At 42.7% G+C, this 27,385-nt stretch overlaps 4 protein-coding genes across 4 annotated transcripts; all 4 read right to left on the reverse strand.

Moving 5' to 3' along the window:
- Positions 1–1,336: 1,336 nt before the first annotated feature.
- On the reverse strand, positions 1,337–8,710 carry slc12a10.1 (solute carrier family 12 member 10, tandem duplicate 1). Its single transcript, XM_029525829.1, has 28 exons — positions 8,584–8,710; positions 7,908–8,091; positions 7,692–7,827; positions 7,309–7,446; positions 7,138–7,213; positions 6,952–7,047; positions 6,691–6,830; positions 6,487–6,597; positions 6,259–6,370; positions 5,896–6,026; positions 5,720–5,804; positions 5,414–5,571; positions 5,203–5,310; positions 4,974–5,097; positions 4,682–4,783; positions 4,218–4,373; positions 4,047–4,146; positions 3,747–3,858; positions 3,532–3,666; positions 3,276–3,382; positions 3,037–3,119; positions 2,864–2,932; positions 2,650–2,754; positions 2,459–2,570; positions 2,249–2,335; positions 1,996–2,131; positions 1,816–1,883; positions 1,337–1,475 (listed from the first exon to the last, which is right to left on the reverse strand). Exons 2-28 carry the CDS (start codon positions 8,060–8,062, stop codon positions 1,337–1,339), a joined length of 3,081 nt encoding a protein of 1,026 aa, XP_029381689.1. The 5' UTR covers positions 8,063–8,091; positions 8,584–8,710.
- Positions 8,711–12,394: 3,684 nt separating this feature from the next.
- ltb4r (leukotriene B4 receptor) lies at positions 12,395–14,974 on the reverse strand. Its single transcript, XM_029525817.1, has 4 exons — positions 14,863–14,974; positions 13,688–14,215; positions 13,160–13,433; positions 12,395–13,042 (listed from the first exon to the last, which is right to left on the reverse strand). Exons 2-4 carry the CDS (start codon positions 14,155–14,157, stop codon positions 12,677–12,679), a joined length of 1,110 nt encoding a protein of 369 aa, XP_029381677.1. The 5' UTR covers positions 14,158–14,215; positions 14,863–14,974; the 3' UTR covers positions 12,395–12,676.
- Positions 14,510–21,994, reverse strand: ltb4r2a (leukotriene B4 receptor 2a). The gene is made up of 6 exons (XM_029525818.1): positions 21,599–21,994; positions 20,274–20,447; positions 17,940–18,488; positions 17,311–17,511; positions 17,148–17,188; positions 14,510–16,896 (listed from the first exon to the last, which is right to left on the reverse strand). The coding sequence occupies exons 3-6, from the start codon at positions 18,477–18,479 to the stop codon at positions 16,596–16,598; spliced, it is 1,083 nt and encodes a 360-aa protein (XP_029381678.1). The 5' UTR covers positions 18,480–18,488; positions 20,274–20,447; positions 21,599–21,994; the 3' UTR covers positions 14,510–16,595.
- Positions 21,995–22,223: 229 nt separating this feature from the next.
- LOC115058483 (protein mono-ADP-ribosyltransferase PARP14-like) lies at positions 22,224–27,333 on the reverse strand. Its single transcript, XM_029525816.1, has 5 exons — positions 26,782–27,333; positions 26,079–26,245; positions 23,998–25,971; positions 23,513–23,749; positions 22,224–23,404 (listed from the first exon to the last, which is right to left on the reverse strand). Exons 1-5 carry the CDS (start codon positions 26,954–26,956, stop codon positions 23,249–23,251), a joined length of 2,709 nt encoding a protein of 902 aa, XP_029381676.1. The 5' UTR covers positions 26,957–27,333; the 3' UTR covers positions 22,224–23,248.
- Positions 27,334–27,385: the final 52 nt, after the last annotated feature.

Here is a 27,385-nt window from a genome sequence, read left to right on the forward strand (position 1 = left end):
AAAGAGCACATAAAGGAGCAAATGATGGCAAGATTACAGTTTACATATCATTAAAAAAACCACGCACATGAAGAGCACACATGCCTATTGACTGCCCAACAAGTTGGAATAAAAATGGCACTGTAGTTCATAATATTTAGAAATGAATATGTAAATTTTTTGTTTATGATGTAAGATAGCATGAGGATAAATGCTATTATTTCTCATGATGTTAAAAAAAGGACTACAATTTAAAAATAGCAGACTGAACATGTGAACATTTTATATTTTATCTCTTCAGACAGGCTGACTAAGACTGTGCTTCATCTGCACATCCTTCCCTGTTTTTGGATTGAGCTCACTGAATTTCTCATATTTTAAACTGGCTGATGTCCTCTCGGCACCTTTATGTGAGAGTTTGAATATTCAAATAAAACAGCTCAGTCAGCGCATGCGAAGGAGCCATTGATGGCAGGAATACACGTTACATAACATACGACCAAACAAACACATACACAGGTCGCACAGTTCCCTGCGTGTAATTTCCAAAATTAAGAACCTTAGTTGACGTTTCATACTTGAAAATATAATTTATTGTAAGATAACACGATGATTAACATCATTTTAAACACTGTGCTAAAGAAAGTGACAGTTTTGAGATTGTGACAGCTAGAATTGAATATTATACATTACAGATTATAGCTTTAAGATTTTTCTTAATATAATATATAACGTAATTGTCTATTTCAAGATATTTCAAGATATTTTAAGTTTAAATGTTGACCCGCCAAATGCCTGGACCTTTCTCCGCTTTGCCATGTCTTCATTTAACTACTGAACTGATGTTCCAGTTGTTCCTGAGTCTCAGTATGAAAGAGCCATTAGCTCACAAACTAATTCCCAACATCGAAGGCTGGAGAGGTTCAAGCTGATAAAGGGGAAACGATAGTGGGAATGTAAAATATGTACAGCATTTATACACAGAAGGATGATTCATAAAAAAAAAAATAAAATAGAAAAATAAATTAATATGTACAAGGAACACAAATTTCTATTGGGCTGAACAGAATGACACATTGAGCTTTGGATCATAGGGAAGATTATAGGCTGTTGTATTTTTCTATGTTCTCCATACTGTTGACATAAATGATTAAGTCTCCTGATACGATACTCAGTATCTTTTTTTTTTTTTTTTTAACTAATTGTTGGTCATAATTGAAATGAAGAGCAACAGGAGATTTAGACAGCGATTCGATTGTTTTTGTCGTTCGTAGAAGAGGCTGCACAGATGCTGCTGGCATCCCCATCGGTTGCTCCCAGGCTAAGCTAAGTGCCTAAATCTCCTCTGATACAGGATTCACTGACAGTAGAAAGTGAGGACGCTCTGCTGGTTCCCTCGGATCAGGACGGTGGGGCAGTGCAGGCCGCAGGTCAGTGTGTCCATCCAGGCCATGAACAGGACTCTGGGGCAGTCGGTGTGCGGCACAGGGAGGCTCCTGGAAAAACCAGACACAACAACATCAGGCAAATGAGAGCACGCTGTGGTCTAAATGGACTAAACCGGATTTAACTTTGTATTTGGATAACTGAAATCAAGAGCTTCTTTTAACCATGAACTGGTTTCTCACAGCTCTCTACTGTAAATTTTGGACCGCTCATCTTCAGGAACTTCAGGTTCCTTTCTTTCAAAGCCTCATTTTGTTTCCTGCAGGAAAGATGATGTGCTTTTTGGCTGCCTGTGTTAAGCTCATGATGAATTAACTCTTCCATCAAACAGAAGTTGAGGAGTCATCGTATGCTTGAATCAATCGGACTGATTATATAAATTGTACTCACACAAGCACGAGCGCAGCATGTTGTGAATTCCTGCGGATGATTTCATTCAGCCTCACTATTCTCGCAGACTGTGACAGAAGTGAACAGACTCAATGCAGCAGCAGACTCAAATGGATGGAGGATGTTTAAAATGGACAGTTTTGCAAATGAAGGACTGCAGCTGTATGTACACTCATATACCTTTGGCTTGAAGACCTCGAACTCTTTGTCAGATATTTTCCATGGAGCTGTTTGTCTCAGCTCCTCAACTGAGACCCCTTCCTGTTGTTCATCGTGTAGCCTGAAGGGGTCGACACTGTCTGCAAACCTGTTCAGGCTGAGAAGCAGCAAGAACACAAAGACAGTAACCAGTTCATTGTTGAGATCAGAGATGAAATTTAATCAAACGCAACACAGCCAGATTCCAGATCAGTTTTGATTTGTGTGGACGTACTTCCTGGCCTGTGGATATTTCTCGCTGTCCGTCATGATGATAACGTCATTAAAATCCAGACGAAACCTCTTCAGCAGAGCAACCATCCTAAAAGAAATGGTCAAAGTTTCAGTGATATGTGACCAACACAGATCAGAAAACAATCTGAAATGTTCACAAAAGGCAACAAAAAAAAAAAAAAAGAAAAAGAAATGTTCTCATCAAACGTACTCGGCGCGGCCTTCCTCCATGTTCTGTTCATCTCCCACGATGAAGACCCTGACCTTACTGCTGTGCCAGCGTTTTCTCCGGGTGAGCAGGTAAGGCACCAGCAGCGTCAGACCTTCAGAGGGAAGAAGAAGAGTCAGCCGAGCATCAAACTGTTGCTCTGAGCTCGTTTCGCTGTCTCTCTCTGGGCTCACCTCCGTCGTCAGCTATCCAGTAGACGTCAATGGTCTTCTTCCCCTGGTCGTTCTGAAACACCGTCTTCGCCTGTTGAGTGTTGTCTTTCACCGGGACATTATCAACTGGAACAGTGAAGTGTCATATTCCAGAGCTGACAGATAGTTTATCTACATGGCATGAAAATATCTGAATCTCATCGATTGGTTTGTGTGGTCCTATAAACCAGCTCACCTGACGCCTTCTCAGGAGACTCCTGGGTGTCATTTTCGAAGGATTTGTCGGGCTCAAAGCTTTCGTTCACTGGCGGAAAAACATTACATAAAAAACATTTTTTTTTTAATTCTACAGCCGCGTCCGATTTTAGAAAAGCAAACAGACTAAACTCGAATTAATGAAGTTTCAACCTTCGCCGTCAAACTGGTCAAAGATATCCAGCCCGTCCATCATCCTCAAGATACACAGACCGTTGTTGGAGTCAAAGGTGTCACTGGAGATGAGAAGAGGCGACTTAAAAAGCTAACTTATTGGGTGATATATCACACTGAGGCGGCCACAGTGATCACATATCAGTTTTAGGAAAGCAGAGCTTTGTGAAGCTTCATGCAAAAACAACCATTTGCACAGTCAATCGTGGCCAACGTACTATATGGTGTTGATGTAATCATCAATGCCTTCAGGAGAACTTTCCCTCCAGTTTGTCTTGAAGCCCAGAACCAGAGTGTTGGGCTTCAGTTTACCGAGACCAGTAGCCTAGCAAAGGACCAAAGTATCAAATAAAACGAGCGATCAGTTATGATTAAACACTTTCCTGAAAGAGAATATGTGATGAACACACGAAGAGATGAGAAAACTTGTTGAAAATTGTTGGATGTAGATGTGTTTTATGATGGATGGTGTACCTGTAGCAAGTGCTGAGCTCCCGCTCTGAGGCTGACTGCAGAGAACGGAGTATAAAAGGAGCGCACCTTCCTCTTGTTCAACCACTTCACCAACCAGTCTGTGGCATCTGCCGCACGAGTCTGCTTGTCTTGCTCCTGAACGTGAATGACCGTATCATCAGATAACATCACACACAAACCAAAGACATGAAAGTACCTGAGACTGAACTACTAACTGTGATGATGTCACCGCAGATCATGAGGCTGATATGTTTGGTGAAGGAACCGACAAAGTCGACCAGAGCGGGTCGCTGGTTTGGTGGCCCAGTCAGAACGAGACACTGAGGTCTGAGGGAAGGCATCAGAGAAACTGTTAGCACTGATCATCAGAGACACAATGTAAATGAGAGGATAACAAATGACAAATGTGATAAAGATAGAGTTAGACTCAGAGCTCAACAACAATAAGACATAATGCATGAATTATCCTAAAATCATGTGTCAGCTGATTAAAACTGACATTTTAGGTGACCCACCTGAAGTTCTTGACATGATCCTCCACACCAGACAAAGAGGCAGAGTATGACAAAGCCAGGTTGTATGTACCAGCCTGGACTGACGATCCCCAGTTTACCTCTGTGGATTAAACACACACATGGTCAGAGCTGAGCTAAACTTCAGGTGATGATGTCTGCTTTTTGACTCACTTGGCTTGTTGTAGTTGATGTATCCAAACAGGAAGAGGAGGATGGTGAAGGTGATGACCGCGGCCCACCACGTCAGCAGGAACATCAGGACTACAGAGACCACCGCTCCAAACAAAGCTGTCCACTTACTGTAGTAGTGAAACAACGGCCTCCAACCTGCAGGGGTGATGGGGAGAGAACAAATTACTACCACATGGTATCTGAACTTTCGGCGAACTGGGGAATTTAGATCAGCTGTCTCTGAAAACTGATTCATCTACACTAAAAAAAAGCTCTAATATCGGAACTGAAAGTGAACTTTCATTGGTGTCAAATCAAAAGTCAGCTGTGTCTTCAAGAAGACTTCAAAGTGGCCATTGTGGCTTTAAGCACAGTTTAACATGATCATATTTGACGCACAGGTAACGATGTGCTGGCAGATTTGTAAAGCCACGTGTATCGTCGTGTGTGAGCAGATAACTCACCGGGGGAGTTGGTGATGGAAGCGTGAAAGCAGCTGAAATTGATGAGAGCATAGGAACAGAGGAAAAAGTTGGAGATCAACGGTGCGATGATGTTCAGGTCACCTGGAATGACGCAGGAAGGAGAAAAAAAAAAAAAACAAAAATGTCACATCTGGAGACGTACAGAAGGAAAGGCAAACCTGTGAACGCTCATCATTACGAGAACAGAAATGTATATTTGACATCTAAATATGTGGATTCATAATTCCAGTTCTTATTAAAACAGTGACAGTGTTATTAATATTACACCCACCAATGAGAATGAATGCTACAGCAATGAGGTAGCAGAGGAGATAGGCGCGGAGAGGCTCATCATTTTTCCCATAACCCTTTGCAAAGAATTCGATGTACGGGTATATTTTGTCCCTGCAGAGACACTGGAACATAAAGCTGAACATATAAGTCCACTCTCTCCCTTATTAAAGATTGATTTTATTGTTTTTCATCTCCACCTATCGGGTAGTTTTTCTGCGACTTCTCACCTGAAACACTTTCGGAGCCGAGACGAGAAAGCCGAGAGCAGACGACAAGCTGGCTGCGAACACACCGGCGGTGATGAGGTAGGAGAGACCTGAAACTTGGCCCAGAACCTGGTTGGAAGAATCTTCAATTTCACACTCTTGCTTTCTTTTTATTTAATACAACAAATCTTACATTTTACTGGTCGGTCTTTTCCGTCTGAATGAATCGTACCTTTGAACTGTTGGCCAGACCGTATTTACACGAGTGTGACTCGATGCACTCTGTGAAGTTCCAGCCCAGCTTACATCCCAGACCCACACAGCCATCGGTGATGTTCCCCATCAGTATGTCTGTCATATTTCCAGAGGCGTCCCGTAACACACACGACCCTGAAACAAAAAGGAGCATCCAAATATCATACTGAGACCAAACCTGGTGAAACGCCGCCGTATGCTGATGATACTCTACTTCTGTCTCTTCTGATAATTAACCAATCCAGTTAACACAAATTAAAAATGTGTTGAAGTCATTACTTACCGACTGTTATAGCAATCCCTAAATAGCTTATTGTTGTCCACAAAATGGCCATGAGGGTGCCTTTGGGGATAGCAACAGCGGGGTCCTTTCAAGAGAAACCATACACAAGTAAACACTCATTCACATCTTGCTGTGTTGTGTAAGTAAATCGCTCTCCTTTTTTTTTTCTTTCATACTTTGAGATCTCCTGAGATGTTTGCTCCAGACAGGATGCCGATGGCAGAAGGGAAGAAAATGGCAAACATCTGAAAAAAGTTGTTTCCTGCTCCTCTCCAGTCTGGTTTCAGGTTGGTCAATATGACGTCACCTGGTGATGGGAAACATACAATTATCCATCATCTGATTAAAAATCAGGTAATAGTAAAACTGATAATGACATAACTTTATAATTTGGAAAAACGTGTTAAAGCTATTTTTTCTGCCGTGATTTTCCTTTTAGGATTTCAATGCTCTAAAGCAATGCCAAAAGTAATATAATAAATGTGATAAACAAATAAATGAATGAATAAATAATTTTGTTGTGGGAAGGGGGAACTTACTTCGGTATCCAAAGACACCAACGGCCTGTTTCTCTTCACCAGGAGGAATAAATGTTCCCACAAAATAGTTGGAAAAAGTGACCAAAAGAACTGCAAAGAAAAAATACTGGGCCTGAAAAAGAGAGACGCACACGAAAAAGTTTGATAAAGAGCGAAAAGTAAGATGTGAGGAGATTCATCAGCCTCTACAATCATGAAAACAAGTCTGCAGTGCAAGTACGTGCTCACCTTGGACTCCCACTCCATTCCCGCCAGCGAAATGACCAGAAGAACAGTCACTGTGATCACACCCACAATACGGAGGTCATTGACTGAGTCCACCATGACGACACCAAACTCCTGCGCACGAATAAGAAGCCAAACAAGTTGGATTTCATCCTGGTGTGAGAGTTACGTTAAAGCCAGAAGTCTTAACCTGAATGAAAACAGTACCTTCATCAGATCAGTGACCACCTCTGCAAAGCCAATGGTGTTGAGGGCACAGGCCAGAGCGTTGGCGAACGAAAACACCATCCCAATCGGTCCTCCCATTTCAGGACCCAGAGAACGGGAGATCATGAAATAGGCCCCGCCTACAAACACATGTTGGCTTCAGTCTGTCTGAATTTAAATGTCTTAAATGTCCAATCGGTTATTTTAACAGTTTAAACGCCGTCGATAAAATCAGTACTTTCACTTTAGCTGTTGACTGACCTGAGGTCACCCGTCCGTTGGTGGCAATGGCCGAGATGGAAAGAGCAGTTACTGAGGTCACCGTCACAGACATAAGGATGATAAGGCAGGTCAGCACTGAGAGAGGAAGAATTCAAGAGTTCAGTATTCAGTATCAGTATTCATCAGAAATGTATTTTCTCTGTCTGTCACCCGAACGGAACTCACAGATGCCGGCCTGAGAAACGATCCACGACAGGCGGAGGAACAGGATGACGCCCCAGATATTCAGCATGCAGCGAATCTGTGTGACGTTCGGCAAAAGGGACGGTCTGTGTGCGTCTGTGGCGTCTATGAAAAGTGTGTGTTCAGCACTCAATCATGCACACCGTCACTCACCATGACTCCAGTCACCCAGCCAAACCGAACCGGAGCTTTCTGCTGCGGGCTTGGTTCTTCTTCATGTCCCTCCTCAGTGACCAGGCTGCTGACGGAGCCGGTGGTGGTCTGTGTTCCCTCCAACCCCGGCTCCACCTCCTGACAAAAATGGGATTTTATGGAAGAAGGAAATGCACTTCACTTCCCCAACTGTTGGAGAAACCAGTGACCTTTGACCCTTAATATTTGTTCCTATTTCTATTGTCGTGTGTTTGTTTCTTTTGTTTGTTTGTTTTTTTACAGTGATCTGCCATAACAGACTGCTTGCAGACTTATAAGGGACTTTCCTGCTGAACCGTAAAGGTTACTTGATGCAGGCGGCTGTGAGAAGTTCATAGACTTACATCAAACGTTTTGCGGAGAGCCTCCAAAGAAGGTCGGCCCCTCGACCTCTGGTGTGGCAGCGTGCTGGTGTAGTTTTCCAACTGTGGCACCAGGTCTAAGGTGCTGTAGATGGAAGAGCGCCGGCTCTCTGACACACTGTTAGACAAGAGGAAGTGTTTACTAAATTAAGTTTTTAATTTGCTTAGGTGTCAAAAAAAAAAAAAGAAACCACAAACCTCATTTCCACATTTGACACAACAATGGTGGGAGAAGTTTGGAGGTTGCCATCGTGTTGGTCGTTGGCATCTGTCCTGTACGCTCCAGGTCTTTCCTCATTGGTTGAAAAATGAACCCGAGGAAGACCGCGTGGTTTGGAGGGGAGCTGACCCATCGGCACGTCTCACTGAGTCCAATGGGAAACTGTGCGTGTCCCGTGGAAAGGTGGAGAAAGTCAGCGACAACTTTTACAACATAACCTAAACCAGAGTGAGACTTGGACAAAATTGTGTGTTTTTTTTTAAAAAAGAAAAGTGGTCACTTCAACAACATCGAAGACATTTTCTCTTCACTTGTGATGGTTGTTGTCGTCACTACTGTGGATTTACCACCACACTTCTTCACCTTTATCATTCAGTTTGAACTCCTTAAAAAACTCGTGCTGCTCAGTGTTTCATTTTACTGATGATCAATATCCTTAAGGATCTTATGTATGACTATTTTCAGTTCAACTAAAGATGTATATATATATATATATATATTTTAAAAAGAAGAAAGTTCAGCTAGTCAACTAGTGTTAACACAAGCTTTCAATTAGAAATATACCCACAGCTTATCCACGCGTTAATGTTTGAACCCTCGACCGTTTCTGTTGTATGGAAACATTGAATTATTGGAGAAGTGTGAATTACTCACAGACGTCTTCTGCTCCAGATGAATACGCGGTTGTCAGCCAGTAAAATCCTCTTTGTTGTCTCTTTTCATGTCACATCGCGGCTCCTTATATTGTACTGATCACTGATGATGATGATTATGATGATAACACCCCCTCCCACCTTCCTCATCTTCCTTCCTCCCCCTCATGGACACGCACATACACACCCGATCATCTTTCAGCGACACTGAAACTTTATAAGGGATGTTACACCTTTTCTCCTGTGTTGCAGAATCACTAATAAACTCTCACATATACGACATCATTCTTGGAATTAACAAAAACAAAAATATATATCGTCTTCACGCTGGTCGAATCCCAACCTTCCTTTACAAAAAGAAAAAGAAAGCCTGACTCATAAATACCATCATTAATGGATGAATGATGGCAGTTTAAAGCTCAGTTTCAGAAAGCAGAAAAAGAAAAAAAAAATTGTGCTAACTTACATTAGCACTGTTACGGTTGTGTGTCAGCTACATTTCATCTACTATATTTGTAAAATAAATGACTTATTAGTTACTTTCACTTATTCACCCCATTCATCCCAAAATAAGTTTGACTCAGCAATAATCCTGAATGTCATGAATGATTTGCCAAGGTGTTGACTGACTGACTCGCTACGTTAACTGCACAAGAAGAGACTCTTTTGCTTTGAAAATAGCATGAACGCCTCCCCCACATTTGTCGCATAATAACGCCTTCTCCAAAGTTCATCTGGGGATGAACGTGCTCGACATTTATGCAGGTTCAGAAGGTGTGTCCAAAGAAAGACAGCGACGAGGAGGCCAAAGCAGGCCGTTCCGTTTGAGCTACGCTGGCACACATTTGGAAGGTCAAAAACAAAAAGGTCAAAGTCATCTGAACAGGATCAGGAGCAGAAACGGGTTACAGCGCGGCTGTGTGCTGATGGTGAAGTGAGTGCAGCTGTGTGGGTGGAGGAAGGAGGTCAGGTGATGAAAATGGGAGACAGCTGAGAGCTCAACATTAAAATACTGACCTTCACAAAGTTAGACCACTTTGGTTTGAACCAACAAAAAACAATCACATTAAAAACATTAAATCTGTGTTTTTAATCCATCACATTCCCCCCTTTGGCCTCTTCAGGGTTCACACTTCTTGCCGTGTGTCTGCAAAAATGTATTTCTACATTTAATGTCCCCAAGCAGTCAAAGAAATATTTTATGTGTGAAATATTTTTCCAAACACATTTTCAGACACCGCTGCTACGACGCAACGCACACATATTTTACAACAACGCAGTGTTTTTGTGTTGACACAACATTGCTACAGACAGTGACGGACATGCATGTAAACTCCTGAGAATTTGGGAGCAGTCTGTCATTGAGTCATGATATTGTTGATACTACTAGACCCAGGTTATGTTTAGAAGGTGTAAAAACACCTCAGAGGTCATGAGTGTAATGAATAAGAATAAGAATACATGTGACCGGATGAATGAGACATTTCCAACAGCGCTCACACCTTTCCTCCCTACTGCCCCTTCACTCGGCTCTCCCTTTTTAGTCTTTCTGTCTGCAATCTGACAGGAAATGTGTCACTAAATGCTGCAACAACAAGAGGTTTATCATTTCAGAATCCCAACAACCTTCGAAAATACAGAAACAATCTCCTCAACCACCTACAACACATACTGCCAACGAAGCCCCAAGTCCAAAAACCCAAACCATTTGTTGGCTTTAAACAACAAATACCTGAGCTTTAAGGTCAGAGAGGTGACTGTGGACGTAAGTAAAAGGGGCGGGGGGTAACTGGTGAGGCACTTCTCTGAGCGGGAAAAGAGATTTTTACATGTTCCCTACGAAGGATCATGGTGGATTACTGCGGCTGGTGGCACTGGCATCGGCACTGGTGCTGGTGCCGATGCCGAATCACTCTGTTATGTTTTTCCATCTCTGTTACTTTACCAACATTTCCCAGTAACTCTAACCCAGAAACCTTCACAAACATGTTGCTATCAGCTGTTGGTTATGCAGGAGGAAGTGGAATCAGTCACCGCTGCAACTAATGAGTCATCTGTGGACGTTATCAACAATGGATGTTTTGCATTAGCCTGCATTTAAAACCTACTGTCACTGACCCATGCTTACCCAACATGCTCTGCTGTCATAAAAAAACTGTGCAACAGAAGGACTTAACGATAAAAGCGAAAAGAAAAAGGGAAGAAGGTCAGGGTGATGAGGCCATCACAACAAGCTGTCAAGCTGTCCTCTAACATGAAGCTTTGCAATGACTTCATTTAAACCATCTGCAGTACATTTTGATCTTCAGGTTGCTGCATGTTGGGTGGACCGTCCCTCTTTACCGTTAACTAACCACAATCCCTCTTTGCCAATATCCCACCTTAAAACGCCCCATTCTCCTTATTTTAATCAGCAAAAAAAAAAAAAGGAGAGAAAAGATTTTAGGTTTGGCTTTTATTTGTTTCAAACATTAAACTCAAACTTTATTTCTCTGTCGCACTGACCTTAGTTAAGTCACATTAAAGCTTACTGGTTAAATCTGTGGTGACGATCGACGCTTCACTTCTTCACCATTCAGTGTGAGATTAATTTCCGTTTCTGGAGCAAAAACTGAGAAAAGCCTGAACTGCAAAAAAAAATGAGTGCATGAATGGGTTAAATATAACACTTTACAAAGTGTGTGCGACTTGTATGTGCTTTTTAATCACTTATTGGCTCATTTCGAGTTTTACTGCTAAACTCTTAAAGTCAAATCCATAAAAACAAAATCAGAGCTTCATAAAAACTGTAATTAATACGGCTGAAAAATGTGTTTTACTCTTAAAGTTCTGAATGAGATTGTTAAATCAGCTGTGGCCGCATTGTGCTCACCAAACCAGCAACCAACGTCACATGAAATCAATTTCTCCAGGCAATGCTTGCATGTACTAAATGAAGAAATTCCAAATCACAGAAATGATGGTTGCCATTTGACACTCCAGTGCGACTGTTCCAACCCAAGATGAGACCAAATGAGGTCACACCCACCCACAATGTCGAATCTTCTGCTTTGCACAACAGCTTTGCTCTACATAGCTGTTAATAAATGTGTCACTCTCAAAAAAATTTGTTTCCTGTCAGTCTTGTCATCAGTGAATTGGAAATTCTTCAGCTCAGTGAGCTTTCACATAGTCTTGCTCTTTTCTTTCTTTTATAACTTTTTAAAGGGGTATTTTTTGAACATGATGGTTATTTATTTATTTATTTTCTATTGCAGCTTGGTGAAGATATTCACAGTCACAGTGACGGATAAATATTCTGCAACCTTTTTGTTTTAGATGAAATTCACTGTATGACTTAGCAGCCAGTTAACAATGAGAGAGACATCCTGTGTTGTACTTGTGGCGTTCAATATGTGATGTGATGATACATTTTGTTACATGTCTATTCGCTGTGACTTTACTGGGAATAAATGTGACTGAAGCACAATTCATCCTGTTTCTTCGGTGAATCAGAGGAAATTTTTGGCCAGCTCTGAAACTTTGAGGTGTTTCAGGTTGAAACTGTGCCGTTTTAGACAAAGATTATGAAATGGATGACCAGCATTGCAACAAACAGCGAAGGGAAGCACACGTTATTGTGATCCTTTTATGCAATGTTGTAGTCATTGTAGTGAGCGCTGCGTAACTAACAGCTGGCTGCACAGATACAACAGCAAAAAAAGAAGAAGCAAAAACTCTGTGTGGACACTGATGAACATTAAACACAAAAAGACACAAGACATAAAGAAAGATTTTTTGAAATATTTATATTTTTATTATTCGACCTAGAAAGGTCCACATACATTGGTATTACATGTCTGTCAATGAGAACTATCAAAATGATCATAGCTGTACAAAACCAAATATAAATCTATAGGCTTAAAAAATAGGCAAATATAAAATATAAAAAAAATATATAAAAAGAGACCATAACTATCCTTGATGTTGTGTTGTTCCTCGATAAACTAAATTTCACAGCTGAGTACTTCATGTAACGCTTATGGACAGAGAAGCTCAAAAAATACAAAGTGAGTCAACACAGTTTGTGTCGAATGACACAACGAATTCAAATTCTACTCTAGCTGCTGGATGCTGGCCAGAGTATCTGCCTCCTTTTCCGCCGTGCTGCTGCTCCTCTCCGTGCTCTTGCTTTTAAACGTCTTTCCCAGCCTTCCCAGCCCGTGCAGCGCCGAGGTCTCGTCCGGAGTGCTTCTGCGGCCGTTGCGAGTGAACGTGGACGTGGTCCTACTCTCGGAGTAGGTGGCGTCAAACAGTTTGCCCATGAAGCCGAGGCCAGCCTGGCGGATGTGAGAGCTGCCGGCGAACACGTAGAGGATTGGATTCACGGCGCTGCTGAAGTAGGCGAAGGCCGTGACGTTGGGGCGAGCTGTCAGAGCCGCTTGGATCACTGATTTGTTCTCCGTCAGCTCTCCAACCACCTGAGGGGAGGGGAAAAAAAGAGGTTGGAGGTTTAAAGATGAAACGGATGAAAACTGTAAAACATTGTGTATCTAGAAAGATCAGCACAACGATTTCTCTGAATTCTTTCAAACCACCTCAATGACATTGACGATGTGATAGGGCAGCCAGAAGATTGCAAACGCTATTATGATCATCACAATGAGGCGGCTGCCTTTCCCTCTGCCGTGGAACATGGCGCTTCGCAGGCGGCAGATGACTGAGCTGTAACAGGTGGTGACGAGCGTGAAGGGCACCAGGCAGCCCATGATGGTCTCAAACACATACTGGAAGACTTTGTGTCCTCGACTGTCCCAGTGGTAAGGCTGACACTTATTAAATGTGGAGTTTCCCCTTGGGTACTTCAGGTTGCTGTCAAAGAAGCACAAAGTGAATGTGAGTATTGATAGACACACCAAAAACACACACACACACACACACACACACACACCCAAAAGCAGCGCTGACTCACAAAGTTTGGATTTCTGTTGTAATGACTCATGCTCAGGGACTTATCTTTGATTTTGTGGTTTTGTGCAGACTTGCAGCAGCCATTAAACTAAGATTTCGCATGATTAAGCTCTGAGGTAAAAAAAAAAAAAAAGAAAAGAAATATCAAGCCTCACCTGCGGTAAAAAGGCATGGGCAGCGACAGGATGAAAGCCAGCACCCAGACCCCCAGCAGGAGGGCCAGGAGGGAGCGCTTGGTCCTCATCCTCTGGGATATAAAAGGCCGCGAGACCGCCAACCAGCGGTCCATGCTCATCAGGCAGATGAGGTAGATGGAAACGTACATGTTGACGTTGGACAGGTAGTGAACCAGCTTGCATGCAGCAGAGCCAAACTCCCAGCCCCGCCCCCCGGCCAGGTACCGCAGGAAAAAAGGGGCGCTGAGGAGCACAAAGGCGTCGGCCAGAGCCAGATTCAGGACCAACAAGCAGGTCACCGAACGCTTCTTCACCTGGCAGAACACAGACCACACCACGAACAGGTTCCCCGGGAAGCCCAGCATGAACGCCAGGGTCAGGATGGCGATGCCCACCTGCATTGAGACTGAAAAGTTGACTGGCTGGGAGTCGGTGGCGTTGGACCCCATCAGGAAGACTTCTGAAGACGAGAGAATCCGACTTCAACAGACGTGAGACTGAATCAACCTTTCAAAGGACAGGAGGGACAAGTTGTTCCAAGGTTTGTCATGGCAGGAAACATTTCACAACACAACGGGCTCCCCCCCTTTTTTTTTTTTTTTCTTTCTTAGAGGTGCCTAAAACAATCAAATGAACTCAGATGTTTATGAGAAAACTCTGTAGCAGGAGCAGATACTGTGCCAACTCATTCATTTACCAAATAAAATCAAGTCAAAGTGAAAGTACTGTTACAATTAATGCCAGCTTTCTATTGTATGGCACGTGGAGACCAAAAAAAGAAAAAACATTTCAACTCGGACCTCAGTATTAAAAAAACTACAATTTATTTGATCTACTTTTGGGAGCAAATTTCACTATGGGAAAATGGACCCGTGAAGTGTTTCCCTTCGAAGTATCTAGATTGTGGTCTTCAGTATAACAATCAACTAGATGGAGGAAGATGATACTGGTCCTAAAACAGCCATGAAATGTGTCTTGAGCTGCATTTGAATATTTTTCCACACTCGATTATTTTAAAATTATTCAAATTCCTTTTTTTTTTTTTTTTTTTTCCACAACAACAACATTGGTTGCTTCTTTAAAAAACAAACAAACAAACAAACAAAAGTTGCATTATATGAATACACTGATAGGCAGAAGTACACAAAACTGACCTTTAACTGCAGATCGCTTTAAAATCCAACATAGATAATTCACTCCAAAGATTCAATAATTTACGTCTATTTTACGTCCCATTCGCTCATCAGCTGCCTTCTTTATTCTGAAGACTGCATGTGGAGAGAAAAACCTAAAAAATACATTTATATTGAGGAAGAAAGGTCATGTGAGGGGAAATCCAGTGATCACAGGAAGCAAGCTTGAGTTTACAGGGTGTCGTTGTCCTCCCTACTTCCTATATATTAAATTCTACAGTTGCATTTCACAATTAAAGACAGGCAATAGTTTAAAAAAAAAAAAAAAAAGTTACACAAGCTGACGTGGTATCTGTTGTTCTCTGTAAAGCGCCATTTGACCTGGAGTCTTCCAGAAAACAGATAAAGAACATGAAGACAAAACCACCATCAGAGACATCAACGTTTAGCCTCTCAGTAAGACAGGAGAAAAATTAAAGATGTTTATACAATTCTCAGCAGTTGTGAAACGACTTTTGGAGGCAGAGGAAGGGACGGCACAAGACACAGTCATGAGGGCAAATAAGGGGAGGGGTGATTATTACAGTAAAGACAGGATCGTGTTGTTACATGACTTTATTCATAACTCTTCCTCCGCTTACTTGTACCAGATTTACATCATAATACTCTTTCCACATGTCCAAAGTTGCGGAGTTGTATCCGATTGCTTAAGAATGCAACAAAGTTTTGTAGTTGATTTTGTATTTTTCCCCCCGTTTGACTCGAGCTGGCAGTGAAATATGAAAACACTCCAGGAATGGAGCGGCGTAATGCGAAGGGGTCGGCTGCACAGACGACCTCTCAGCTGTTTTTGGATCCAATGCCAGTGTTGACACTGTTTACCTGCAGGCATGAATGAAGTCGTCTGAATGTGATAATTCCCATTGCGCTGAGCTAATCAGAACATCAGCGCTGATGATCATATGCCAGCACAATGCCTCTCCCTCACACTTGTCTAAACAATCTGAAAAGACATGAGTCATGTGAAGCATTTAGCAACTAGCTTGCTGTGAACAAAAAAGGGGAAATAATAATAATAATAATGCAACTGTGCCCAAGTGGCCAGAGTAAAATTCATGCAGCTTGGAAATAGAACAGTTTAATCTTTCAGCACATGAACAGGAATTGAATTTTGGGAATAAAAATAAAAATAATAATAATAATAATAATAATAATAATAATAATAAAAATCAAGTGCCTCCAACACTCATGTTCATCATGCCGAGGCAAAACAAGTAAAAAAATAACTAAATTCATCATATCCACTTTCTATTAAACGCAACAGTCCTCTCTGGGGTTGAATGCTGTGTTGAGCTTTTTTTTATGTTTGCTGTGTTTATTTATTTATTTTTTTTAAGTCGTTTCGCAGTGATGAAGCATTCTGGGTAATGCTTCACAAAGTTTGCCTGTGAACCAGTTCACCAAATCTCTCATGCACGTTATATATGTTCATTGTGAAGTTAAAACGGGACCTCAGAGTCGACAGCGAGACCTCGGGATGGCTCCAGCAGCAGCCTGTTCCGAGATCAGAGCACCAAGTCACATCCTGGTCCAAGTCTGAAAAATGAATTCACGTTGGATCTTTCCTTGATTGGTCAGATCCAACTGTGTAAATAATGCACCTATGAATCTTGTGAAAATGAAGTTTCCTGTGACTGGACAGAAAAGAGAGTTCATTCCCCCTCCAGAGCAAACCTGCTGCTCCTCGTCTCCTCCTACTTGCCGTTCTTCACCGGTTTGCTGTTAGAGTTTGAATTGGTGACGGACGGCTCTTTGTCCTTCAGCATGATGGATTCTACCTCTTTGTCTTTGTCGCGGCTGTTCTGGCTGTTCTGTCGGCTCTTCCTGGTGGTAGAGTCCGACCCCGTGCCCTCGAACAAGCGGGCCATGAAACCGCAGCCCTCTTTCCGGATGTAGTTCTTTCCGGCGAAGGAGTAGAGCACCGGGTTCACACAGCTGCTGATGAAGGCGATGGAGGAGGTGACGGCGCGGCTGTTGCGCCAAATTTTTTCCAACCTGATGGAAGGAGAGGTGAAACATTAAGTGGCAGTTTAAACTGAAGCATTACAAGCTTATTCATTTTGTTATGCATGCTAAGATGAACCTTCTGACTCCAAATATAAACTTTGAATAGAATAGACACAACTTTCTCTTCCAACACTTGGAAAGATTACAAACAACATATCTTCTCTGTACAACATGAAAAGGCAGATTGTTAAATTAGCTATAAAAATGACATGCATCCAAACTGGAGAATCATAACTTACTTATCTCTTACTGGACCTTCTGGACACAAAGCCCATGAAACCTGACAACAATGTAAAATGGCGCAGTTAATAACAGTAAAAACTGTATTTCTTAGCTTTTCTTTGCACATTTTAGGAATTATTTTAGGTCTGCATTAAAGGACTCCGTCTTCGTGTGACGTACCTGCACTATGTTGATTACGTGGTAGGGCAACCAAAAGAGGCAGAAAGTCAGCACGATGGCCAGGATGAGCTTTTCACTGCGAATGCGACGGCGAAACTTCGTCCGTCGAATCCGCCGCAAGATGCAGATGTAGCTGACTATGATGACAGTGTAGGGGATTAGAAACCCCAATACGAGTTCAAATGTATACTGCAAGACAACCTGTGAAGGGGAGAGAGGACAGGAACAAATAAACACTGAAAGGGTCATGACATTCCCAACACCTCAAAGCCATCAGTACAAAACCATTTCACATTTTAATTCATTGCACAATCAATTGCTGAGCCCAACTCAGTATCTGATAAAATTATTGCATAAATTCAACACAATTTGTTCGATATTAAACATTGTGAAAAGTTCACCTCTTCCTGGAGTTATTATTAAACTAAACACCAAAAATGTAAACAGCTAAATGCAGTCGAGTTGTAATTTGTCTGACTTTGTGAATTCAGATGTGTAGCATTTTTATTATTGGGTTTTTTTTCCCCACCACATGTAGACGCAGAATGGAAATCTTTTTTGTCGTCAGTCCATTTTTTGCAGCCTTTGTAGTTAGCGACAGCTCGACGAAGAGGCGGTGGGTCACTCACGTGTTCGTTTTTATCGTGGAACGATTCGCACACCGTGGCGTTGGGAGAGGAAGGGTCTGTGCTTCTGAAGACCAGTGCGGGAACAGAGGCGGCGATCACAGCCAGCCACAGCATCACCAGCAGCCACCGCACGGTCCTGGGCCTGGTGATGAGGTTGATGCGCTGCGGCCACACCACCGCCACCAGTCTGTAGAGGCTCATCAGCATGATGAGGTGGATGGAGGCGTACATGTTGACCAGACAAAGGTAGAAGAGGATCTTACACATAGCTTTCCCCAACGTCCACGTCTTCATGATGAGGTAGGCGACGAAGAACGGGGTGAGAGCCATCAGAGAGCCGTCGGCGCAGGCCAGGTTGACGATGAGGAGAGTGGTGACGGAGCGCTTACGAGCGCGCACCAGGATGCTCCAGATGACGAATAAATTTCCCGGGCAGCCCAGCAAGAAGACGAGGGTCAGGATGAGGGCGCCGATGGTTGTGCCAGCTTTGTTATCCACAACAGTGTCAGGGTCACCAATGGTGGCGTTACGTGTAGCCATTTTTCTGACCTGCCAAAGAGAGAACACCCGTTCATGCTTTTCTTTAAAGAGCTGACACAAAATGTGTGAGGTGAATTTAGATGCGGAGCCTGTGCGACGTCTTTTTTTAAGGACTCCTTTAACAAACCACGGAAATGGTAAGAAAAACATTCGGTATTACAGGATGCTCAGCTTTTCCTCCCAACACATGCGGCCTCGGCTGTGAGGCGTGCTTGGCCGTATATGGCACAAACGTCTGTTTGAAAATACAAGTACGTGTTTCTTCAGGACGGCGTGGGAGTGCAGTGCAAGTGTGACGGGTTTTAACGGGGGCTCTTAATTCCTGAGCGAGATCAGACACGAGTGAAGAGCCAGCAGAATAACAAATAAAACACAAACTGCCTGCATCAAAATACACACACACACATATATATTCTGTATTTGCAAAAGATATTTCTAAAGATATTTATATTTATGGACAGAAATTGACTTGAGGACGAGCTCAATGGTTGTTTGCAGTTACGTGGAGTTCATACAACAGATTATGGTCAAATTTTTTACCCCACAGGCTTCTGTGAGTCAACCTCGTGTATTACAGCTATTTCATGCTCTCTAAGCATGTTTCAGTGGCGTGTTGTCACATGCTCAACATAACTTGATTATTGGTCCAAGAGCACACCCAGAACTGACTGCAGTCCAATCTCAGCACATATATTCAAATAATCATACCAACATTTGCAAACCCAACCTGTTTGGTATTTTCTGCAATTAATGTGGTAATTATTGCTCATTATGTTGTAAATCAGTGTCTAAATGGGCCGTATCACACCAGGAGATATTAGCAGCACAATCAGAGAGATAACGCTAATGATGATGATATTGAAGTCATTTTTTGGGATTTGGGTTTTTTGGTTGTTTCATTTTGTCATAAAACTTGTATCCAAAATAACAGAGGCAGGCTAATTTAGATTATATACTATGATGCTTTATAAAGTAAAAAAAAAAAGAAGTTAACAAATAGAAATAGAAATTAAGAAAAAAACAATGTAATCATACTTTAATACATTTAAAGTTTAATTAGAATTACTAAATAATACGTTAGTTTTTTTTTGCTTTTTTGCTGTTTCTTGGTACATCCGGTGGGCTGATGATGCTCTCAAATAAAACGCTGTGTTGAAGGTTTCAGAGGTAGAAATGGACAGGCGTGTAACCACAGAGCTGATATTCACAGAATTGTGGTCAATCCAAAAGCGACACTGGCATCAAAGCAGCAGCCAACTTATTGTGCAACAGTGTGTAAACTTAATCCAAATAAAAAAAAAATAAATAAAAAAAAAATCTTTTTTGGTTTCTGTTCCAGTTGTGGGGGCACTGCTTAGCCTTTTTTTTTTTTTTTTTTTTTTTTTTAAGAACACTTGCACATACAGAACCTGTAAAACCAGTGAACGCACCAGATAGTATAAAACCTGACACACTCCAAAGGTGCGTTTGTTTGTACTGTGTGACTCACGCACATACCTGTTAAAACGCTCCTATTCCTCCAACACATATATAAACTGTACAACATGCTGCCTACAGATGCCTAAATACAGATTTTAGTTGCACAAACTGAGCTGTTGATTATATTTGAACAAGCGAGAGAAATTAAACCTGAATGCCATGGAAGACACTTTAAAGATGAAAGGTAAAGATATAGGTTAAAAAAAAAAAAAAGTACTCCTTCAGCAGAAGCAACATAGCAGAGATTGACTGCAATGATTTATTGTCGTTGTAACTGTTGCTGTTGACAGAAAACAAGACAGGAGACTGACTCACCAAGTCGCAGAGTTCGGATCCCACCAGACGAAAGAAGACATGAAGAGCTGGAAATCAGAAGCTGTTGTACTTTGTACGTCTTCTTTTCATGCTTTCTTCTCTCCACACTTTCCACCCACTCGCGCCCTTTACCGCTCTCTCTCTTTCTGGTCCTCAATTGATTTGTCATGCCTGCTGTAACATGTATTGTAGAGGGAGGTTAAGGTGTGTCATCTTTTGCCTGCAGTCTGTCAACATCCTCACACATTGAGCAAAGAATTTCAAGTGGGGTTGATTGAAAGGGGTTCGTTCACCCAAAGCACAAATTCATTTCCCCCTTTTTCATGTGAGGATCTTTCCCATTGGGGGCACTAATGTTGGGTCTGGGTCCACTGCCAGATGAGGCATAGTTCAGGAATTTGTGCAGTCCAATCAAGTTCTGCCACGCCGGGCCGTTTCTCTATTAATTTCTAACTCATTAGCTTCTGCAAGGAAGAATTATCATGTTCGAACAGGAAAGAGCCGCCATCCTCTCACTGCAACAGCACAGGAAGCACATTCTTATCTCAAATCTTGCTGTTTCTGCAGTATTAACATAAAGGGCATGAATTAAACCATGAAAACTAAAAACAGAACCAAAACACACTGTTTTTCTTCTTTTGTGTGAAATGTTCGATTTTCTTTTTTTTTTTCATCATGCAAATTCATGTTTTTCATTATTTTTTGCTATCTAAGCTATGTGGTCTCTCTATCTCGCACAAATAAGAAGACTTTGGTGTTTTGAGATAAACATTATATCACCCAGACTCCTGACATGACATCTCTCTCTTTATAAGCAGACCATTCAGCCGTGTCAGTTTTTGTTTATATACTGTTAGAAATGAAATCAACAACATCTCAAAACTGGTTTTGTTACCAGTATAATTTAAACACTCAGAAACACTTGAGATAACTTGCAAGCTGTTACGTTGGAAGATAAAAATCATCCAAACCAGTATTTTTACAGGTTGCAGTCAAGCTGTCTAAAATTCATTTCATTTTGGGCGAAGCAGCTTTGATCGGCATATTCCTTCCTTTATTAGATCTGATCTGCACAAAACAGCCTCATAACAAATTTAGTTTTACAGTGTAATGAGAATCAAAGTCAATAAAATCAAACATTAGTGTTTTGGGTTTTTTTTTACATTAATAGAAGCTATTTTATTAAATTGGATGTGCAAATCCTTCACCAGAACAAAAAGTGGCTGCTCTTCATCTGCAGTATTTCCTCTCTCTCCTCTGCACCCGTCTGCTAAATTGCTACGGTAAAATAATTGTTCTGGTCTGCAAACACAACAACATCATACCATTCATATTTCAGCCAGGTTGAAGAGGCCTTGTGAATGTGGTCTGGACTCTGAGAAGCAGAAAGATTTGATCAGAGACACACAAAGTTCCTGCTTTATAGTCCAAGGACACTCCAATCCTACATGAGAGCCCTGCAGCTGCTTCTACATCATGGCAGCAGAACAAGTAATGATTTGCTTTGCACTCTAAACTCCAAGGCATTCCCAAATCATGAGTCATCTGATTTCCTCTCGATATCCCTTAATGCCCCTGTGCAGACAGAGTGTGAGCGTGCCACCCCACTTCCCAGAAACACCACACAAATCCTCTGCACAGGTGAGCGGAGGACAAACTGGGCGAAGGTCTCCTCCTGCTGCAGTCGTCTGGCAGGTGGAGACACGGGGAGAAGGAGGTCACATCCGGCTTGATGGGAAAGTAACCTGCCAGGAAAACAGAGTCAGTGTCAGGAATCTGCCTGCAAACAGACGGGGACAGTCGGTGCGTCATAGTGAGGGAGCTCAGACGAACCTCCTCACTCTGGTGTGTGTCGGTAGGGAAAAGCCAACGAAATAAAATCAGCAGCGGCAGAGATCTGGTTTATTTCTCAGCTCAGACACAAACACGTCACAGCAGCAGGTGGAGAACGCTGAGCGAAAACAAAAAGCCAACACACTTTGATGTTACCAGCTGGTTTGTGAACTTTTTTTTTTTTTTTCCAAGAACATCAGATCATCTAATGTTCACCATATCTCACAGTTAATTTCTTGAAAGCTGACAAACAACCCACTCATTTTACCAGCAATATAACTAATAATAAATATAATAATCTATAATATGGACTGGTGTTTCTGCAGCGCTCTGGCTGATGCAAATACATCCAAATGCATCCATCAACCACTACAATCCCCAAATCTCCTGAGCCAGCATGTTGCTCTGCTTCTTCTTCTCCTGGCCCCAGCATCCTTCAACCAAGTCCTCCGCTTCCTGCTGCCGATGTCGTCACTCGTCAGCCATTTTACAGACAGGTAGCTCCTGAGTTTCCTTCTGTTCGTAAAGCAGAGACTTTCTGTGCTGCCCAGAGGAGCTGTGAGATGTTCAGAGTCGGACCACTTTAAATCGACCTCACCTGATCAGAGTCTGTGAGGCCAAAAATCTGAATTAGATCACTATTTTTATGGTCAAAATGTTAAACTAAGGACAGCAGCTTGTGATAATTTATATGTTGTTTGTTGACATTTTTCAGGTTATCATAATTATTTAACATGCAAACTTCATAATGTCACTGCTGCCTTATTTATTCTTTTAAAGATGCACACACATTCTGACAGTAGATGTATTTTATAGGAGTAAAATTGTTTCTAAAATGAAAATTGTGCATATTTTTTGAAATGGAAATTCACTGTGCACATAAATTTTAAGTCTACAACACGGACAAAAGTGCAGAATAAAAGGACATGAAAAAGCCCACAGGTACGGCTTTGATGTGACACTTTTTAAATGTTGGAATTTAAATGCAAAACAAAGCTCTAAGTCCAGAAACATCCACAGCTGAATTTACTGTAAACTTCTTAGACACAAAAGCTCGGCCTTTAAATCATCCGCACTGTAGCTTGAATTCTGACCTCCTGTGAAATCAAAAAAAAAAAAAGAAGGGATGTTGCGTTACAATCTCAGCCACAATGACAACCAACGTGCGAGCTGCTGGTAAATGTTTCCACTGCTCCGCATTGCAGGGCAATGCCGGCCCCGAGTACAGGAAAGGCCACTGATCCAAACCTGCTCCTCTCACAAGAAGTCAGGATTGTGTTGATGCCCATTCTCAGAACCTGTGAAAGGTCAGAATTAGATCAGGCAGGATTTAGGGAACGCTGTTTCCTAAACAGCTGCTGACAACGTGTCAACGGACAAAAACCAGTGTGCAAAAAGCAAAAAACCTCGACTGCAGTTCCATCGTTGTCACCATCCCAGGGAGCAAGGCTGAGGAAGATCACTGCACGAGACGGGAGGCCAAACGTGCCCTCAACCACAACTGCATCACCCGGAAGCACTTCTTCTCCTGCTTCTCTTTTAAAAGCAGCAGTCAGCTGGCATCCGCCTATTTTAAACAAAGCGTTTCCAACACGGGTGGAGAGAGGCTCGTTGCCAACCATCGGAGATACCACCGCATCCACCTGGGAGGACAGCGACAGGCTTGTGAACCAATTCATGCAAGTCATCGAAGCTTGATGTTCTCTCACATTTACGAGAGCTCACCGGAAAGAAGAATAAATCAGACGTCCTCTAAAGTCAGTTTTAATCACAGCCATCACTCAGTTTATATGTTGTGAACTTAAATCATAAAGCCAAACATTAGATTGAAAAGTCTTCTCTTTAATATCAAAGCTCTTCTCAGCAGAGATCTGTCAGACATGTTTCTCACCTGCTGGGCTTCAATGGTTCCCTGAAGAACCTCGACGTGGACATCTCCAGGAGGTCCGGCACTGTCTCGGGCAGCAGCTCCCATCAGAGGCTCCAAACTACTCGGTGTGGAGTTTCCGCTACTCCCCTGCAGAAGCCTGTCACATGCTCCCTGCATGGCCCTCACCGCCTCCTCTTTGGTATCAATCAGGATGACTTTGCTCAGACTTCGCCCTCCCTGACTGCCAAACCTTTTTACGGCGCTGACGATAGCTTCAGAGCACACAGCGAGAGGAACACCAAACACACCCGAGCTGATACAGGGCAGGGCTACAGACCTAAACTCCATGGTGTCTGACAAATTCAGAGCGGTGTCAACAGCTTTCTCCAACAACAACCTTTCTCTGCCATCTGCTCTTCCAGCTGTGGGACCGACGGCATGCAGAAGTTTCTTGCAGAGTAAGTTCCCCCCCGTGGTCACGACCACATCACCTGTGGGAATTTTCCCAATGTGCTCCACTAAGGCCTTGCTCTCCCTCTGTATTTCAGGGCCTCCTGCTTTGCTCAGTGCTAGAGCAACACCCCCACAGTGGTCCAGATCTTCATTGGCGGCGTTAACCAGGGCGTCTGCCTCCAGTTTGGTGATGTCGCCCTGACGCACCAGCACTTGAAGACCGTCACTGAGGATGTAGCTGGCAACTGGTGCGTCTCCTTCACTGAATCTCAAAGATAGAAAGAAGCCCGTGTGGATTCTGTCCTGAACGAGGCAGTCTACTAATGCATCCAGTCTTTTCTTGACCTCAGTCACCTGTGTGGTTGGGCCTTCCAGCACCATGACGGCCCCAGAGGAAGAGGTCACAGGATGTAAGGTAACCCCTGAAAAGTCAAAACCCCACTCCTTCAAAAATGTTGGTAGCTCTTGTGCTAATTCTGGGAAAGGGAGACGGACTGTGCTTTGCAAAATAAACTGTTTGACGGCCTCACTCAGCTCTTCAACTTCTCTCGTGTGGCCCAGTAAGCTCACAGTGCTGTCTGAGCCAAACTGGGCCTGAGCCCGATATTGCACCTGGTTCATCTTGCCTGTCTTGGATTGAAGTTTTTTCTGAAGCTCGGCTGACAAAGCAGAGCAGTGAGGAACATCGACTTTTACTTCCTTGAACTCTAACTGCAGTGCGTTTTCTGACTCATCCAGTTTATCAGCAGAGACAGAGAAGAAATGCAGCGCTGCATCTCGCAACTCAAATTCCACCATATCACCAACCCCTAAGTAGCCCCCGAGCATGCCTGGGCCTCCGTACGCCTTCCTTAGGACAGCCAGAAGATGTGGCTTCATTTCAAAAACTTTCCTCTCTAACACCAGCTTCTCCTTCTCAGCCACCCAATCTCCAGCTCCAAGAATATCCTCCACAAGACCCTCCAAAACGACCTGACCTGCATCTCCCTGTGTGACCTTAACTCCAGGAAAATGTATTCCCAGTCCGCCCTCGATGTCTTTCCACAGGAGGCGGAGCTTGGCCTCACCGAGTCGACAAACTCGAGTTTTCTTTTGGCTTAAACGGGAATCCTGACATTTGGCAGTTGAGCCTTCTACATCCACCAACCTGGCATTAACCTGAGGACTTTTCCCAACGACCACAGCCAGCCCCCCCTCACCGTACACCTTAACCTCATCAGTGGTCTGAGTGGAGGGACGGGACTGAAGCAGAGCTCTGACTTTGTGAGGGTCCACCTCATAGTGGCACAGGTAGGCCCCAAAGAGTTTGTCCACTTCAGCCTTCCAGTTTCTACCTTCACCTACAGCTGCAGGGGGGGCTAAACTCTTGACGACAACCCGCCCCTCCTCGGGGTAAATCTGAGCAGAGCAGCCCACAGCAGTGAGAGCTTCCTCTAGTTCCCCCCCAGCCTCGGGACATTCCTTCAGATAACTGAGGAGGTAAATATCTGGTCGTAGTTCATATTCTTCACCACCCGGTGGTGGACTGGAGGCAGGAATACGCTGCATGGAAAAAAACCCATTAAAATAATGAAAATAAATATTTCATCTTTTCACATTAACATATAATATAGTTTGAAATCTTAGAATAAGGCAGCTTTGGCTGAGACCTGTGCTGGATCTGTTGACTCCTGGCCCAGAAAGGAGGAGGTGTCGGGACAGGAGAAGGTGTCAGGACAGGAGGTATTTGGGTCCAGGCTGCCTCGGACAGTGAACACCAGCGGGGCATCTGCAAACTCTACAACATGCTTACGTTTCTCCAAGACTCTTTGCTGATCTGGAAAACAAATGAAAATGAAAAAAGAAATAAAGAAATAGTGGCGCAGTGAGCTTAAAGCTGTTTTATTGTTATATAATGAGGACAGCCAGAGGACTGGGGGGGTTTATTCTGGGTTTGTTTTTGTTCCTCATTTCTCTTAAAACTCTTGTCAATGTTCCCAAATTGATATTATTTCATGTTTGTATTACTTCTCTCCTTCTTCCTTTCTTTCTTTTTTCAAATCGACCCATCAGCTGACATTTCGCAATTTCAGTTTCGTTTTCCAGGGAAAACGAAACTTAAGGATTTTTTTTTTTGTTGTTTTATTGTTTTAGGACCCAAATTGTTTAGTCCGTGGATTCGCTATTTGAGAATAATAAAAGACAAGATTAGACTGAATCTCACCTTTCTGTTTTTTTAAGACTTTAAGCGAAAAAAGGAATAACTAAACCAAAAATCTAAGTGTTTGGTTGCATTGATTAAAAACACTCCTGGACAGTGATGCTGTCTGTCCAAGAGGAACATCTGGTGCTGGGTGTTGTTGCGAAACTGACCTTTCTGATATCTGAAGGAAATACTGAAGACCTGATCACGCACAATCCGCAGGGACCCGGATTCGCCTCCGCCAGATTTACGACGAATGCGGAAATATTTCTCAATGGCCTTCTTCTTTTCCTCCCTCAGACTGTCACACTCGAAGAAAACGGGATGTTTGTAAATATCATCCATCGTCACATCGGAAAAAGAGGAATGGAAAAACCAAAATCCGGCCTGAAGAGAAAGTGGACTGCAGCTCCAGCAAATTCGGGACTTCCTCAGTCCTCCAACAGGAACAACATCACAAAGACTTCCTCCAACTCCGTTTCTAAAAATACACCTGCAGTCTAAATTATATTAGGCAAAAATTAATTATAGTTGAAGATTTAAAAAAAAAAGTGCTTCTAAATGATTAATGAGAGTCTCAGTCTCCCCAAAACGACATTTCTCCCGTCCCACCTTCTTAAAGACCGACTTACATATCAAATATAAAAGCTGATAAATTGTAATTCTGTTTTGTTTGTTTTTTTTTGTAGTGGTGTGTTTGAAACACATCCGGTCACAACAACACTGAGTGTGGTTATAAAATAAAAAATAACACACACAGAGAGAAAAGACCTT

Source organism: Echeneis naucrates, chromosome 18 (assembly GCF_900963305.1).
Source record: "Echeneis naucrates chromosome 18, fEcheNa1.1, whole genome shotgun sequence".
NCBI classification, from domain to species: Eukaryota; Metazoa; Chordata; class Actinopteri; order Carangiformes; family Echeneidae; genus Echeneis; species Echeneis naucrates.